The sequence below is a fragment of the Dunckerocampus dactyliophorus genome, chromosome 15 (genome assembly GCF_027744805.1).
Source record: "Dunckerocampus dactyliophorus isolate RoL2022-P2 chromosome 15, RoL_Ddac_1.1, whole genome shotgun sequence".
Taxonomy (NCBI): Eukaryota; Metazoa; Chordata; class Actinopteri; order Syngnathiformes; family Syngnathidae; genus Dunckerocampus; species Dunckerocampus dactyliophorus.
Window position 1 is genome coordinate 27106250 of NC_072833.1, and position 17490 is coordinate 27123739.

Sequence of the window (17490 nt, forward strand, 5' to 3'; positions counted from 1 at the left end):
TTGTCAATTATGCTGTTAATCGGGCTACTACGCATGATTTGTGTACAAAACTCAGTGCAAAGTATTTTATTCACCTGGGGAAAATACTCAACATATATCATGCTACACTTACATTCGTTTTACTGTGATAGACAATACCTCGACTCTTGCCCAAAAAAATCATCTGGGATAGGCTCCAGCTCACCCGTGGCCTGAATGAGGCCAAGTGCTATAGAAAATGGACAGCTGGATGGATAACTCAATCAAAACAAACCATCCATTTATTGTCAAATCATTTCATACATAAGTCATCAGATCATTTGGCTGCCAATCAGCACGTCACAATCCAACAGAAGACCTCTGTCCTTGAGCAGCGACATCAGATTAGTCCTCCTTCTCCATGTGACCTTCAAACCGTAGTGCTGCTCTGGCGTGTCTGGCACCAGAACGTCAGGCATTTGACAGCGTGGCGGTGTGCATGGCTGAGCCAGTATCCAGTGCTCAGAAGAAGAACTATCGTCTTCTCGTGTTGCTTTAGGAGTATCCACATCAGGTGGTGCGCAGATGCTGCTGCTGGTGCAGGTTGCATCAGCAGAAACGTCTTTCATGCTCTTCCTTCTTCTCACCGCTCTCTTTGGCATCTCCTGAAGTCCTCCAGAGACCGCCGCGTTGTTTGTGTGCGTCCGCTTGGCCTGTTGAGTGCAGTGCTGCCCTTTTGATCCGGACTGGAAAGCCAACGGCGGGAACTTGCACATGCTGCTCTTCCTGGACAGCTGACTGCAAGCGTCGAGAATGCTAGTGACTGAGTGGCACTTTCTCCTCGTCCTCCCTCGCTTTGCTGCGACTGAAGTGTCAAACTGGGGGCTTACCTTGAAGAATAAAAGGCACACAGCGTAAACAATAGGCTGCAGGGACTCACTAGCATGCACAATTCATTCATAACAACAATACCGGATGCATGCAGGCATTCATGTTACAACATTACCCAAGAGTAAAGATGCGTGCTGCTGCTGCTGCGTTCTTGTGCCTCTTGTGTGAAATACTCCTTAGGATGGATGGCAGCCCGCACCTCAGGACCAGACTGGAGTCTAACGCCGCATACAGGCCGCTCCACGAACGGCAACGGTGGCTTCACCGTCTTGGAGTTTTTACGTGGCATTAAAAAAAAGCCCACGTCAGAAGACCTGTCGGTATTGAATGACGCGTTGTTAGCGGCAGCTCAGCTCAATAATACACTTTTCTGCAGATTTCCTGTACACATATTTTGCACTGACGGCACGTTTCAGTCAAAAATCAGGCTTGACCAACACTCACGACATCAACTCACCTTAAAGATGGTCTTCTTTTGTAACATGGCGCGTATCACGTACATTACATCTGTATTTAGCAAGTCTTTGTTGTGGTCGTGCTGCTTTCTTTGATTCTACCTTAGTTTTCAAACAATATACTTCCTGGTTACCGTCATTCTTGCACCCGATTGGCCAGCACTTCGGCCAAGCCTGCTACCATTGATTCATTCCAACCACATGACCAAAAGCAGCAGCGCTGCACTCGCAGCGCCAAAATTCAAAATACGTTTCATTAAAAACAGCGGGTTTCTGTCATGTATTGTTTTATGTAGCTCCTAATACGATTCCACTGACCACACGACAAGAGGGAATCCAACCAGGAGACGCAGCCATCGCAGTAATATGAAGGTTTGGCATCAGTTAGCTGTAATGCGCCTATAGCTACGCTGTGAGTTGCCTTCTGGCTAGCTAGCCCTGTTTAGCTAGCTACTTTAAACGAGGCCGGAACTAAAAACGAATAAGTATTTTTTAAATTAAATTGTAAATGTGTGTGCGTAGTGCCACAACAACACGGTAGGTCCAACAGACTCTGTTTTAAAATACCTTAAACAATGCCGGGCGCTTAGCATTTGCTTAGCTAGCTAGCATGTGTGTAAGCGTTATGTCATGTGTTTTTATGGCTGCAAATATAAGAAGGATACGCTGTTTAAATGTAAAACAAAGTGGTTCGATAACTTATAGAGCAACTTAACTTGTTTCTTGGCTTAAATTCTGATGAAAAAAGCCTGATAATCAACTCATGGAATGTGTTCTGTGTTGACAGCTGTATTTGTCTTGTCAGAATATCTTCCGGCATCCATGGACATTTTGTGCAGCTCACTGACCATGAGGCGAAGCCCGAGGCGACCCCTGATCCTCAAAAGAAGAAAGCTGCCCTTTCAGCAAAATGACCCACCACCAAGAAGCCCCAAAGAGGCTGCAAAGTCACCCCCCTCTCGGCCCCTCCCTGACGGCATTCGCATCCTGGATCATCCTTCCCTGCCCAACACGCAGGTGGTGGTCATACCCAAAACGGCCGACCTGCAGAGTGTCATCGAGGCTCTCACTGTGAAGGGCAAAGAGCGTGGCGCCCAGGGCTGCAACAAGTTCATTCTCCTGGGGGAGAGTGGCAGCCTGGACAGCGGTTCTCTTACCCAGGCTAAGACGGAGGATGTCTTTACGGGGATCCCAGCTGGACAGCAACAAAGTGGAGCCAGCTCTTTCACCGGAATAAAGCAATGTAGGAACCTGATGGTTTCATTTCCGGAACGCTCAAGCCTGTCGTGTTTATGTATGCTTCCTGTTGTGCTGCAGATAAAAAGGAAGAGGACTGCGTCCCTTTTGACGACAGCCTTACGTGCATGCAGTGGCTGGAAAGGAGCGGTGCCTTTCAAGCAGTACATGACGCTCTTGATGCCAGCAAAGAAAACCAAACAACTCTTCAGGTCTGCTGTGGGATCTCCGCGTGCAGAGGCTTGTTAAGGAAAGGACTGATGACACCACGGTGTCCCATTTCCTGTCTTTCCACAGTCTTTGAATGCACATAGCGCCCCTCAGGTGCCCGAGTGTGAGAAGCCGCCCTTTTCCTACATGACCATGATCCAGTTTGCCATTAACAGCCGGAAGGACAGACGCATGACGCTGAAAGAGATCTACAAGTGGCTCCAGGATCATTTCCCCTTCTTCAGGGACGAGGCCAAGAACGGATGGAAGGTGTGTGAGCGTCTATAACGAAGAGTTGTTGACTCAAGCACTCCTTGGATTTTTTTGTGTTGCTCCTTCCAGAATTCCGTCCGTCATAACCTCTCCCTTCACAACATGTTTCTACGCAAGCCCTCGCCATATCGCAACATTTCCTTCTGGACCATTCGGCCCGAAGCCAACCGAGGTCTCACCCTGGACCAGGTGTACAAGGTAGACTCACTGACTGGACAATCAAATCTTTTTCGACTAATTTATTCTCATTTTTCTTTCGTAAACTTTTAATTATGCACATACTATGTTTTTTTTTTTTTTGTTATCTGCTGCCAAAAGTTTGTACATTTTTTTTATGTCTAGAGGGCTCTAATAATGTCAGTATAATGTCAGTACTGTCTTATTTTCTCTTATTTATTGGGTAATAGGAGTGTAAATGTGACTGTAGGGGTTTTATTTCATGTCTAGAGGGCTCTAATAATGTTAAAGTGTAATTAAAAGGTGGTAGACAGGTTTTCTATGCTCTCACTACGTAGATATTCCATTTATAAATAAGCAATCCTTTCATTTATTCATTTTTTATGCTACTTGTCATCATAAGGGTTGCTGGAGCCTATCCCAGCTAACTTCGGGTGAGAGGCAGGGTTTCTTTGATTTAAAAAAAAAAAAAAAAAAAAGCATTTTTGGTGTGATCCTGTTCCTAAATTGTCATTTATGAGAACCACCAATGTGAATAATATTCCCCTTTTTGTCATTTGCGTCCCGCCGACCTCCATGTTGTTCCTCCTGCAGCCCGGCTGTGACCCGGTGCCCGCCCCTTATGCCCCGCCCATGCTTCCATTCTCCCACCAGGTAAGGTTTGTGTTAAATTGCTGCTGTTCTTTGGAAGTGGAGTGCAGAAGGTGATGTGTGCTGCTTCATTGGGTTTTTGAATAGCAGCAAATGCCAACAGTTGGCGGTGCCAGGAAAAGCCAGACCATCTTGGGTGAGTTAAGTAACACGGAGAAAAAATAAGTGCATGGCTCAGATCAAAGGTACCCAAGTGTTACATTTTGGGTAAAATGTCAAACTGGTGGATAGACCTTGGTAATGTTATCAACACAAACTTCAAACATTGCAAAACACACACCCAACATACCAGAGCTGGAGACATCTTCCATTTCCCATAGCAACCCTCCCAAGTTCACTCTTTCTCAAATGTAAAGTACATAACTCTGTGTGGACTTTATGTTGTTATCTCTGCATAGATTTGACTTTTGTTAGAAAAATAACTTATATTTGAGAGAGTATCATAAAGTAAATAAAAACAAGTGACAAATCTAGATCTTGAGTTAAAGCTCTGAAAATCACAAATTTCAAAAAGGGTTTATCAAACAGATTTTTTTACGCACACGTGAACGTACATAACCACGGACTACAACACGGGGTGCTGAGGGACACACCGATCGCTTCCGGGTTATGTACGGAGCAATTTATCAACGAACACGCTTGAATTTATTTGGTTCGGATAAATGTCAACGACATATAATATAACGGATAAAAGTAAGTAAAATCAGACTAGTAATGATGAATAATTTTGCCCACTTCGTGTGTTTTTTTTCCGCCGCTTCGTGCACGTACATAACTAGGACACGAACGGCGACCTACGAGAGGTAAAAACAACGGCTGTCAAAACGAGTTACACTGCTCGATAAACACAAAATTTGTAACTCACCCGACGAAAAAAATAATTTCAAAGCGCATAAAGATCTTCTCCAATATATATAAAAATGAAAAAGTCATACCTTTTAGACTTGACAATGGTTGTTAAACCGCAGATTGCCGGTCGAATTGAATGATACTGCTTCTCCAAAATCGTGACTGAACGTACATTACGCTGACACAAAATGGCGGACACGACGACACATTCCCCTGCTGAACGCGTATTTGGCGAATAACCGGCGGAAGGATACAAGTTTTGTTTGGCCCAAGAAGGCACTTTTTATTTTCTAATTCAATATTTACTAGCAATACGCAATTTACGCTGTGAGCTCGAAGTGTACTTACATAACGGGCCGCACACGAAATTTGGGTGTGTTAGACTTTTGTTCAAATAATCTTATTTTACTCTTTTATACACAAGCAATCACTTTAGTTGCAGAGTTGAGTAATTATTCCATGAATGTATATCATTGTAATCATCATGGGGTTTGTTTTTCCATGGAATTATGTTTTTTAAACTTTCATCGGCAGGCGGACACGAAGGTTATGTACTTTTCACTAATGATTACACGACAGTTATTTTTTTTTACACTGAGAATATTTCAATAAAACACATTAGAAACCAATTTCAGACATCATTCTTTAATTCTAAGTAGAAATCATGACAAAATTATCAGAGAAAATATTGTTAATTTCACAACAAAAGTAGACATGTTTTACATGTAACATTTCAATGTCCAAATATAGACACTTTTTTACAACATAGCCGTGCTAGCGCAAAATAAAAACATGAACAGGCTTAATTTATGGTTTGGTAAGCTTCCTCACTCTATAAACGTCGGAGTGATAGGGATAGTACACATTGTTAGAACAACAATTTCAAATACTACTCAAGTGAATTTGAGGACAGCAAAGGGTACCCTTGATCTGAGCCGTGCACATATATATGTTTGTGTTGTGTGGTGTTTATTTTTTTTCCCCCTCTTCCTACATGCAGAAAGGCGAATGAAGCCTCTTCTCCCTCGAACTCCTTCCTGCCTGGCCCCCATGCAGCTCCCGGTCAGCACCTCCTCCATGGCTGCCCACACACCCCTGCGTCACAGCCTGCCTGAAGCTAAGAGGCCAAGAAAGGGTCCCAAGGTGAGACTAGATGTTTCTCTGCAGGAGAGTTCAAGTAAAGGTCAATTATGTGATGACTGATGTGACCAGCAGGTGGCACCAAGCAACCAGCACAACACTCCACTTAGCAGCGTGTCCAGAGTGGAGGTGAAAGCAAAGCCGCTGGACCTTCCCGCCAAGCGCAAGAGTCCCAGAGCGCTGGCAAAGAGGCAAACAAAGGTGTCCAGACGGAAGCAGCGTCTGGTCCACTCCCTGCACGACGAGCCCGTCCTCGTTTACTCGGAACACTCGGACTTTGACTCTGGCGTTGCCACCTCGCCCACCTTCCTGGACTCGCAGGAGGAGCATCGCAGCCCCGACCGGCTCTTCTCTAACAAGACCCCCATTAAAACCAGCAGCAGCCGCCTCACCTCGTCCACGCCCAGCAAGCCTCACTCGGGTGTCCTGGCCGAGCCTTGGACGGTCACCCCCTTGGGGAAACAAGGCCGCAGCGTTCTGGACTTTAGCCCCATCCGCACGCCGAGCGGCCCCGCAGTCACGCCCCTGCACGACTACACCACCTTCAGCCTGAGCGGCACACCCTTCAAGGACTGGCCCCTCCTCTGCTCCCCCGCCACCTCACCAAGCGCCAGCGCCACACCCTTCAACCGCTCGCTCACCGAGGGCCTGATCCTGGACACTACGAACGACAGCCTGAGCAAGATCCTGGTGGACTTCAGCTTTGCCCTGGAGGATGACGAGCTGGCGCTGGCCAACATCAGCCTGTCAGAGATCATCCCTCAGCTCAAGTAGCTCCAACCGCAAAGATGCCAGCAAAGTTTTCAGGAAACACAATTTAACATTTACGTCTCCTTTAGACTTCTTCAATTGGAGTTGAAAGGTTTCTTTTACTTTTGGGGAAGAACTGACACTTTTTATTTGTTCATTTGTCATTGGAGGAGATAATATGTATGTTTATATGTTGATTTGCACATTCTTGTATTTAATTTTGCTGCTGAGAAAGCCAGCGAGATGCCTCCACCGTTGAGTCCTGGAATGGAACGTGCAGGTTTTGTAGAAATAAGATATTTAAAACTGAGAAAATGGGCAGAAAGGCACTACTACATATGATATACACACACATACCACTGTATTAGCAATAAGGTTGTATTAGTACAGTACTCAGCAAGCACAAAATAATCCCACCACTCCAAAGTGTTTATCATAGAATAAATGTGTTGGCGTCTGTGCCTTTGAAACACAATTTATAGGATGTCGTGTTCCTTCCATGTTGTTTACAAAGTATTTTGTGACCATGCACTTTGTTTTTTTTACCTTTTATAGACACCGGAATGTTAAAACATGCTAGCTTTCTTTGTGGACTTTTAAAAAGATTGCAGGTGCTCTTTTGTGCCCTCAGTAGGTCTTCACCTCCTGCTGAGCCACTTCTAGAAGGATCTGAAGCTGCTTGCTGCAGTAATCTGAGGATGAGGAGGAGAATTTGATGTCATATATTGGGTGTATTACTAACTGTTTTTTTTTTTTTTACCCTGTGTTGGTGAAAAGTACTACACCACTCACTGAACATCCGTCTCCATCTGGGGGGCAAGTGGCGGCGGTGGACCACAGCGTAGTACACGGGGACCCCGGTCAGCGTGAGGGCGAAGCTGCGCCCCGTGTTCCAAGGGTCCGAGTACAGAGACAAGCCCACGATGAAGAAGCAGACCACGGTGAAGGTGACCGCGATGGCGAGAGGCACCTGGAACGGCAAAGAACGACAGGTGAGCTCCGGCTATGACGACCACGGAGCACGATTATGTGCTCACCTTGAAAGGTCGAGTTTGCAGGGGGAAGCGGTATCGGTGGATGAGCATCCCCAACGTCGCCAAGGCGATGAAGAACCAGCGAGCGAAGGAGGCAAAGCTGAGGAGATGCTGGATTTCTCCGTTGATCAACATCAGCGCCACCAAGGGATACTGGAGGCACATGCTCACACTTGGTCTTTTTTTTTTTTTTTTTTAATCCCTCAACACTGAGAAGGCCATGACCTTGAATCCACGGACAATGCCCCAAAGATGCTCTGTTTCAACTGGCATCAAAGGTAGAGACTTCAGTGTCTTTACATGGTGCAAAAGCAGACTGATGTGGTTTTGTCATTGCGTGGTTGTTTCTCTTTTGTATGCGCATTTTAGAGCAGTAAGGAGGCAATGAAACATGACACCACCATCCTGTTGGTGCAAGCACAGCAACTCATCAATCAGTGCATTTGACGGCAATTGGTTGCAGAGGGAGAGGGAGGCAAGGTAAGCAAACAATGCCACCGAGTGGCCAGGAATGTTTTCTTTTCATTATGTTGTGCACATAGGTAATAAATAGTAACAGCCTGAGGCCTCCCCAGCGTTGAATTAGAATAACACATTTAACATTGTTGTTTGCTAAATTTCTACCTGAGTTTTAGAATGCTACATTTTATATGAACTGATAAGGAGGGATCATGTTAGACATTTTTACTGTAAAAAATGTACATTTTCTCTACTTATTTTATTTGATTGTTTTTGTATTATACTGTACTATTATATACAGTATTATTGTACGAAGATATATGTACCTGTATATATGAGTGTGTGTTTATCTCCAGCTATGTCTGAAATATGCCAATTCATGAAAGATATCAGGATTATATACGGTACTGTGCAAACGTTTTAGGCAGGTGTTGGAAAAATGCTGTAAGCTAAGAATACCTACAAGAATATAAATAATTGGTTATTTTTATGAATTTACAAAATGGAAAGTGAGCGAACCAAAGAAAAATGTAAATCACATCAATATTTGGTGTCACTGGTCTTTGCCTTCAAACCAGCATCGATTCTTCTAGGTACACTCGCAAAAAGTCAGGGGTTTTGTAGGATTGTAGTCAGGTGTATGATCGACCAGTTATACCACACAGGTCCTAATGATCAATACCACAGTCCTTAACTGAAACAGAAACGGTTGTGTAGGACGCTTAAAGCAGGGTGAGGAGCAGCCAAACTTTGCTACAAAGGAGACGTGGTGGAAGACTGTTTTATGTCAAGAGGTCATAGGTGATGGCGAGACTGAGCACAGGTATCAGCAAGGTCTCTCGCAGACATTTATTTCAAAGAAAACAGATGTTTCAAGATCGTAGACACAGTGGTCGGCCAAGGAAACCTAGTACAGCAGATGAAAACACATCGAGCTTATTTCCCTTTTGAAATTGGGAGATGTTCAGTAGTGTCCACCTGGAAAGAACCAGTGGGACCCAGGTACACCCATCTACTGTCTGGAGAATTCTGGCCACAACTGGTCTTCATGGACAAATTGCAGCCAAAAACCCATTCCTCCGACGTGGAAACAAGACCAAGCCACTCAACTATGCCATCTGGGAGGCCTATGATTGGCCACAAATGCATTTGGGCAAGGACAATGGGCCTCATTCACGAACATCTTCTTAAAAGTCTTCTTAAGAAGTGTACTTAAGAAGGCGGGGGTTGGAAACTGCGCCACATTCAGGACACGTTCTTAAGTAGGGATAATCGTTCGCACCGGTGTTCTTAGGTTGATGAATGCCAACTGCGATGCCTGTGCAGGTGAGGCCTAATTTGCATAGGTCACCGCCTATTATTTCCCATATAAGGTAAAAAATGTGCCGTGCGCAACAGGCAGCTGGAGCGGAGATGGCAACGCGCAAGGGCAAGACTGAGGAGCAGCTGGACAACAAACGAAAGAAAAACTTCAATTCTACTGAAATAGAGGTGCTTTTACAAGGAGTGAGCGAACACAAGACCACCTTATTTTCACGTGTATCCACCGGTCATCAGGCCATCCAAAAAGAGTCGGCATGGAGCACCATTGCAGGAAACATAAATGCCGTTTCCACGGAGAAACGCACCACCGCAGAGGTTAAAAAGAAGTGGTTTGACTTAAAATAGACTCAAAAAAAGATTGGACTGCACCGGAGGGATCTGGAGGAAACGGGAGGTGGGCCATCAATCAGAAACCAAACCATTTCGGAAACTCTAGAAAATATTTACACAATCATGATGGAAAAATAAAGTCAAAATACATAGTTTGTGTGTGACAATGTATTTTTTCTGTGGTTACATTTGATTAGACGCTGCCTAATTAATACAGCAGCCCCGTGCTCTGGCTCAAGACGTGGCTGGGGGCGCATGTCCTTATCTGGGGGTGCTACGTGCGCAATAGGCACACCACGTTTCATTGCGATGTTATTCTGATGATCCTGCACACCTGCAAGAACAGAGAGGGAAGCCTGAAGCAGGACATCAAATATTGGTGGCTTTCAGCAAATAAATCTTGAATATATATTTATCCATGGAGTATATTTTAGTTGTTTTGATGATAAATCATTGTTGGGATATTTTATTTGCACTACTTTTTTTGGGATCAGGTTGCAAAATCCATCATGAGGGCGATTGTGCATTGAAAGTGCAAGCTTTGCTTGTGCGTAAGAGTCCTCCTGAGCGTTCGCAGAATTTGTTCTTAGATCTAAGAACTGGGAGTTAAGAACACGTTTCGTGAATGCCAAAAATCTTCATAAGAAGGCTTTAAGAACGCGTTTGTGCGTAAGAACGTTTCGTGAATGAGGCCCAATGACCCTAAACATACAGCTAAGGTCATTGAGAACTATCTTCAGCATAAAAAAAAGAACAAAAGGTCCCAGAAGTGATGGCATGGCCCCCCACAGAGTCCTGATCTCAACATCGAGTGTGTCTGGGAGTACAGAAGTTTTAAGGAGGTCTACATCCACTTAAGATCTGTGGTCGGTTCTCCAAGTTGTTTGGAACAACCTACCCACTGAGTTCCTTCAAAATCGGTGTGCAGTGTACCTAGAAAAATTGATGCCGTCTTGAAGGCAATGGGCAGTCACACCAAATATTGATTTGATTTCAATTTGTCTCCTGTTCATTCAACGCCTTTTGTTAATTGGTGAAAACATCCATTTTTAAAGCATTCTTACTTTACAGCATTTTTCCTTCCTTACTGCCTAAAACGTTTGCACATGACTGTATATTAGGATGTATTAACATGCATTCTAACTTATGAGAATGATTCATTGCACGTTTTCAAATTGTCTGTACTTTGAGTTTAGATTTTTGTGTGATTTTAGGCCCAATGTGATAATAAAGGTAAAGACACAAGTAGGTAAAAGGGTTAAAAGTGCTTTTACCAGCAGCAACACAGCAGGCAGTGGTGTGTGTCTGCGGATGTGGATCATGGAGAAGATGGGCGGCCAGTGACCCTCTCTGGCCCCCACAAACAGCATCCTGCAACCCACACAGGCAAGACCCTCCATCATTCCTGTGTTACCGTTCGCATTTAACAACAACAGCTAACCTGGGGGATGAAAAGAAGCCCCCATTGAGGGCGCCCAGGCAGGACAGCGCCACCAGGAGGGGGATGACAGAAGACACGCCCTGAAGCGCACGGTTGGCAAACGTCTGCAGAGGACACAACATTAGGTAGACTTATTGCACACACACGTTCATGTTTTTAGCATTGTGGCTGCGCCTTGCAATGTCCAGGGAGATACGTTGTGGTTGGCAGAATCTTGTGCACGTGTGCCTAATGAAGTGACGGGTGTTTCTACTCACCACAGCCACGGCGTCCGACACCAGCAGCTCGGCGGGGGTCATCATGGTGTAGTAGGACACGTTGACCAGCACGTAGAGCACGGTCACCGTCACCATGGAGCACGTGATGGCAAGCGGGATGGTCCTGATCCGCATTGTAAGACATTGGGATTGTTTCAAGCTCTCAAAAGGATGTACTGTACAGTAGTATTAATACCTGTTTGGGTTAATGACTTCCTCGGTGACAAAGTTGAGATAAAACCTAAAGAAAAAGAGGGGATTGGGATAGATCAGTGCTAGTTTGGCTTATTTAAGGTGGTTTCTTGGTAGCTCACCATCCACCGTATGCGTAAAGGCCGTTGTAAAAGGCCAACGGCAGCCGGTCCAGCCTTAAGGCTTCCACCTCAAAGCCGTTCTGGAAGTTGTCTGTCTTCCCTGCAGAGAAGACCACATTTAATAATGGATGTCAAGGGAAGTTGGACATTTACAGCCCACCTTTGGTCAGTGCCATGACGCCAGGCACTATAATGAGGACCAAGGCGAAGGTCTTAATGAAAGTCAAGGTGACTTGTGTGCGAGACGCCATGGTGACGCTCCAGCAGTTGATGGCCACCACAAAGGCTGCACGGTGACACAAAGGTGCGTGGGACAACCTTCAAAGCATATTTTCATGGTGGTAGAATTTTGGGGGGTTACTCACTCACTCCAAGGAGGCTGACCACTCTGATCAGCGCCATGGGGGCCTCACAGGGGGCAAAGAAGGGCTCCACCACGTAGCGCCCAAAAGCCAGCGACACATAGGAGGCCACGGCCGGCCTGGACATGGATGAACAGTCTGACATTTTCTTCATGTGACTTGCAATGTAGCAAAGTGAAAGACCCACCTGACGAATAGGAACTCCACCCACAGACGTAAGAAGGCCGGGAGAGGCCCCAGGGTCTCCAGTAGGTAGGTGTAGTGGCCCCCGGATTTGGTGAAAGTGGTGCCCAGTTCAGCATAGCACAGCGCCCCTGATGGGAGACATGGCACCACGCACATGTTAGCATCTTTGGCAACGCTATGCTATATTCTGAAGGCATGTTGGAGTTCAGTGCTTGGCAATACCCAGCAGACAATTCAATCCTACCGGTTTGCTGCCTAAACAGGCTGCCATTGAAACTAAAACATGAATAGAAAGTGACCCAAGGTTTGTACAAATAGTCTTTTAAATAGAGGCACCATAGATTTCACAGCTTGCAGCAACCAGCAGAAGGCACTATTGATCCAAACCCTACAGTTTTCTGCTTAAACGGGCTGCTGCTGAAACCAAAACATAAACATGAAGAGGACAATTTTTTTTCTGTGTGATCGTTTTGTAGTTTGCATAAATGGAGACATAATGAAGTTCAGTGCTTGTCAACAACCATCAGAGAATCCAGTGTTGCCAGTTTGGTGCCTAAACGGGCTGTCGCTGCAACCATAACATGAAGAGGAAATGACGGCTGTTTTGTGAGGGGTAAATAGAGGCACCATAGATTTTACAACTTCTTTCAAACCAGCAGAAAGCGCTATTGATCCAAACCTTACTAGTTTGCTGCCTAAATGGGCTGCCATTGAAACCAAAACATAAACAGGAAGAGGGCAAAGTTTTCTGTGTGATGATTTTGCAACAGTTTGTGTAAATGAAGGCTTAATGGAGTTCAGTGCTTGTCAACAAACCTCAGAGGGTCCAATGCTACTAGTTTGCTCCCTAAACGGGCTGAAAACCAAAATAAATATGAAGCAGGAAACAGGAAGTGGGTGGAGTTGTGTGCAGTTTGTGTAAATGGAGGCTTAGAGGAGAGGGTGCAATGAATTCAGGCCCAACTACTGTACTGGAGTTTGCTGCCTAAATGGGAAGAGAGACAAGATTTGTTGCAAAGTGAAGCATCTCACCGAACAAGGAGAGCACGCCACACAGCGTCCACACCAGCAGCGAGAGGCCCACGCTGCCGCTGTTCATCAGCACCCCTTTGGGGGCGATGAAGATGCCGCTGCCCACCACCGTGCCGATGATGAAGGACACGGCGGGCAGCAGGCCGATCTCCCTGCGCAGGTGCACCGCCTCCCCTTCCCTCGCTCGCGGTTCGCTGTCCTCCTTTGCCTGCCTCCCGTCCATACCGGTCCCAGTCATAGGCGCACACCCCCCAAATGACCCCTTTCTCAAGTTCATTAGTATGCAACCACCTCCTCGGATTTTTCAGCCTGTCCTGGAAATGTGTGCATGAAACTGTGCAGGAAGGAAAGACCACCAAAATCACCAAACGGCCCCCAACTCTCCCTCTTTCACTCATTGGCTCCCTGGGCACCCACCCAGCCCCAAAAGGGGAAACAAAGCCAGCAGTCTTCCCAGTAATTATGCTCGTTTATAGGATGGAGGCTTACTTGTTTTGTGTTTCACCAAAAAGAAAGGGGGGGGGGTGGGTGTAGAGGCAGCTGCACAAACTTGAGGAACAGCAAGACATCCAGCGAGACCCCCCCACCTTTCCTTGTCCCGTTCCCCCTTTTTTGCCCCTTGAATGCATGCCAGCTTCATTCCATCAGTGCAGCTTTGCTTGGAGGTACTTGCATGTACTGTACAGTTTAGCAGTGTGTATGCATTCCTCTGTCATGTGACTTGGAACAAGTAGGTGACCCATGACCCCACCACCCTCCCCCACTGTGAATTAAAGCCTCGCAGCAACACAGCTTGCACGGAGAGCCCACAGAGGAAGTCTTGAACAAGCTTGGTGCATGCTTTACCATTTAAATGGAGCAAAACAGGACATGGATCTGTGACAACTCAAACATCTGACTCCTTGTTCAAGAAGGGATGGTTATTTTTTAGCTTGTGTGTAACGGAATGAACAATAAAGTCATTATTACTTGACTAATGCTTTCATGTGATGTAAGGGCTAAGCTACGTGCTCGTTCGACTGCATTTGTCATGGGCACCACTGAGGGCTAGAAAAAGGCCAGATATGACCTGAGGAGGTCCATACGGGAGGCCAAAAGACAGTACAGACAGAAGCTGGAGGGCTACTATTCCACCTCAGACCCTCGGCGCATGTGGGCGGGGCTCCAGCACATCACAAACTATCGACAGCGGAGTAGCGTAGCCACGTCCAGCCAAACCACACTTCCAGATGAGCTGAACGAGTTCTATGCCCGCTTTGACACCCAAACTCCTGATGAGCAGAGAGGGTGGCTGGACTTGGGGAGCACACAGGACTCACCTCTCATGGTGACATCAGCTGATGTGCGCAGGGTTCTAAACAAAACAAACCCACGAAAAGCAGCAGGCCCAGACAACATCTCAGGACGTGCACTTCGGGTTTGCTCATCAGAGCTAGCTGATGTGCTTGCTGACATATTTAACCTGTCGCTTGCACAAGCATCTGTACCGACCTGCTTTAAGTCCACCACCATAGTGCCCGTACCCAAGAAGAGCAATGTGACCTGCTTGAATGACTATCGCCCTATAGCACTCACTCCTATTGTTATGAAGTGCTTTGAAAGAATAGTCATGACCCACATCAAAAAGAGCATCCTGGCAACTGACCACGGATGATGCAGTCAACACTGCCATCCACACAGCCCTTTCTCACCTACAGGGCCAGGACACATATGTCAGAATGCTATTTATAGACTATAGCTCTGCTTTTAATACAGTCAGCCCCCACAAACTCACAAATAAGCTCCTCACACTTGGCCTGTCACCCTCCCTCTGTAACTGGGTGTTTAACTTTCTCACAGGCAGGCCCCAGTCAGTCAGAGTCCACAATCGCACATCCAGCTCAAGAATTGTGAGCACTGGGACCCCACAGGGGTGTGTGCTGAGTCCGCTCCTCTACACGCTCTTCACCTACGATTGCGTGGTGATCATCGACCCAAGAACAAGGGAAAAGGAGCCGCATAGACCCGTTTATTGATGAGACTGAGGTGGAGAGGGTGAAAACCTTCAAGTTCCTTGGCACACACATCAGCGAGGACCTCACCTGGTCTCACAACACCCAACAAATTCTGAAGAAGTCCCAAAGGAGACTGTACTTCCTGAGAAGACTGAGGAAATTTGGCATGTCCACCACAATCCTGAGTTGCTTCTACAGATGCACTATGGAAAGTGTCCTTACCGCCTCCATCACTGTTTGGTACGGTAACTGTACAACACGTGATAGGAAGGCACTCCAGCGGGTGATCAAGACCTCACAGAACATTGTTGGGGCAGCCCTCCCCTCACTGCAAGACATTTATAAAACTAGAGTCCTACGAAGAACACACAACCTCATCAAGGACAGCACACATCCACAACACTCATTATTCACACTCCTACCGTCAGGCAGACGCTACAGGAGTTTGAAGTCCAGGACCACAAGGCTGGCAAACAGCTTTTACCCACAGGCCATCAGGCTTCTCAACGAAGCACTCACACACGCACACACTCACACACTCATAGCACTTTATTTATTTACTTATTTATTTATTTGTATTAATGTCTCTTCTGTTGTTGTTGCTTAATTTATTGGTATTTATGTTTCTTATGTTCTTATTCTTTCTTGTGTTTTCTTTCTTTTCTTGGGAGAATGAACAGAATAAGATTTTCATTGCATAGTAGAACTGCTGTTTTACTGTGCACATGACAATAAAACTCTTGAATCTTCATTTTTCTGCAGTTTGCTTCACATCCACAAGATGGCAGTGGAAGCTTGACTGGTCAACTACTGAGTTTCCTGTCCTTTTTTTTTGTCTCTCCTCAAGTTTAGTTATGGAGGCCAAACCGACGTCAGTCACCATTGCCAGGAAGTCATGCAGTTGGGAAAGGTGAGCGCTATTCCTCCACAAGGTCATTCAAAAATCTAGGGATTGTTAGGTTTGTTTCATTTTGGTGTTGTCACCTTTTGACCTGTGTTTCTTTTTAGATCCCTTCACTCCCTGAGTGGGCGGCGCCACGAGGCACACCTGTAGCCACTTGGTCATCAAGGGCTCTTAAGCCACATGGCTGCAGGAGGAGGACGTGGGATTGTTACTACTGGTTTGCATGCTGCCCGCGAAACACCAGTTTGTTCGCTCCTGTGCTCTTGGCCTTATGATTGCTGTGTTATTTCAAGGTCTGTTCCACGTGCTCCTTGCCTCCTGTGACGCCGTCTGCTCATCAGTGAGTTGTTGCCTTTTTCCACGGTGCCTTTTTGTTTTACTACTTTAGTTGCACCGTCTACCTCAGTTTGGACACAGAACTTTTTGCTATTCCTTTGTTACTTGATTCTTGCTCTACGGAATTAAAGATATTATTTTTTGACCTGGATTGTGTCTGGCTCTGCATATTGGGATCTCTACCTGACTGCACGTAACAGAACAATCCCACCATGCAAACAGATCCCGCAGAGTCTGACCCGGTGCATGCTGCACTCAAGGCACATGGAAGTATGATTAGCGAACATCATTTGGCTATCAGGGATATGTCCACGCTTCTCCAGTCCATCTCCAGCAACGTGGACCGGCTCGTCAGCGAGGGAACAAGCTCCACCTTGTCGGCTCCAGCTGATGGCATAGTCACTCCTCCCCAGCTGCTGCCATCTGTCCCTTATTCCTCTACCAGTGGCTTAAAGGAACCAGTAATTCCTCACCCTTCAAGGTACGCTGGCGACCGTGGGAAATGCAAACAATTCATACACCAATGCCAACTGGTATTTGACCAGCAACCCCTCACCTACCCCACCTGCCGAGCAAGAGTAGCCTTCATGGCCAGTCTCCTGTCGGAGAGAGCTGCTGAGTGGGCACTGGCTATATTAGAGAATCGTCCGGAGCTACGGGACACTTTATCTGGCTTCATTTCTGAGTTCCGCAAGGTGTTTGACCACCCCTTAAGAAGGCGCCAGGCAGCCAGCCGTCTGATGGCTCTACGCCAGCACAAGGCTTCCGTGGCAGACCACTCAATAAACTTTCGCATTCTCGCAGCAGAGAGTGGCTGGAACACTACAGCCCTCTGTGATATTTTTCTAGCCAGCTTGAACTCTAATATAAAGGATGAGCTCGTAACGAAAGATGAGACTGAGTCACTGGAGCAGCTCATTTCCCTCGC

At 46.3% G+C, this 17490-nt stretch overlaps 3 protein-coding genes across 5 annotated transcripts; 1 reads left to right on the forward strand and 2 right to left on the reverse strand.

Annotated features, from left to right (window-relative positions):
- Positions 1 to 84: 84 nt before the first annotated feature.
- Positions 85 to 1433, reverse strand: rhno1 (RAD9-HUS1-RAD1 interacting nuclear orphan 1). Its single transcript, XM_054753490.1, has 3 exons — positions 1307 to 1433; positions 965 to 1163; positions 85 to 848 (listed from the first exon to the last, which is right to left on the reverse strand). Exons 2-3 carry the CDS (start codon positions 1136 to 1138, stop codon positions 291 to 293), a joined length of 732 nt encoding a protein of 243 aa, XP_054609465.1. The 5' UTR covers positions 1139 to 1163; positions 1307 to 1433; the 3' UTR covers positions 85 to 290.
- On the forward strand, positions 1147 to 16938 carry foxm1 (forkhead box M1). 3 transcript variants are annotated; one of them, XM_054753488.1, is made up of 15 exons: positions 1147 to 1676; positions 2110 to 2547; positions 2622 to 2752; positions 2838 to 3020; positions 3093 to 3221; positions 3795 to 3854; positions 3939 to 3987; positions 5701 to 5843; positions 5916 to 7582; positions 7649 to 7902; positions 7994 to 8104; positions 11173 to 11302; positions 11440 to 11570; positions 16170 to 16232; positions 16331 to 16938. In XM_054753488.1, the coding sequence occupies exons 2-9, from the start codon at positions 2127 to 2129 to the stop codon at positions 6612 to 6614; spliced, it is 1815 nt and encodes a 604-aa protein (XP_054609463.1). In that variant the 5' UTR covers positions 1147 to 1676; positions 2110 to 2126; the 3' UTR covers positions 6615 to 7582; positions 7649 to 7902; positions 7994 to 8104; positions 11173 to 11302; positions 11440 to 11570; positions 16170 to 16232; positions 16331 to 16938. The 3 variants fall into 3 exon arrangements, with proteins under 3 accessions (XP_054609463.1, XP_054609462.1, XP_054609461.1); XM_054753487.1 differs by lacking the exons at positions 11173 to 11302; positions 11440 to 11570; positions 16170 to 16232; positions 16331 to 16938 and adding an exon at positions 10951 to 11111 and having other exon boundaries at positions 5913 to 7582; XM_054753486.1 differs by lacking the exons at positions 11173 to 11302; positions 11440 to 11570; positions 16170 to 16232; positions 16331 to 16938 and having other exon boundaries at positions 5913 to 7582; positions 7994 to 9429.
- si:ch73-352p4.8 (cystine/glutamate transporter) lies at positions 4953 to 13642 on the reverse strand. Its single transcript, XM_054753489.1, has 12 exons — positions 13329 to 13642; positions 12298 to 12424; positions 12114 to 12229; positions 11909 to 12034; positions 11749 to 11848; positions 11631 to 11675; positions 11435 to 11558; positions 11178 to 11281; positions 11011 to 11107; positions 7628 to 7777; positions 7383 to 7560; positions 4953 to 7282 (listed from the first exon to the last, which is right to left on the reverse strand). Exons 1-12 carry the CDS (start codon positions 13603 to 13605, stop codon positions 7218 to 7220), a joined length of 1509 nt encoding a protein of 502 aa, XP_054609464.1. The 5' UTR covers positions 13606 to 13642; the 3' UTR covers positions 4953 to 7217.
- Positions 16939 to 17490: the final 552 nt, after the last annotated feature.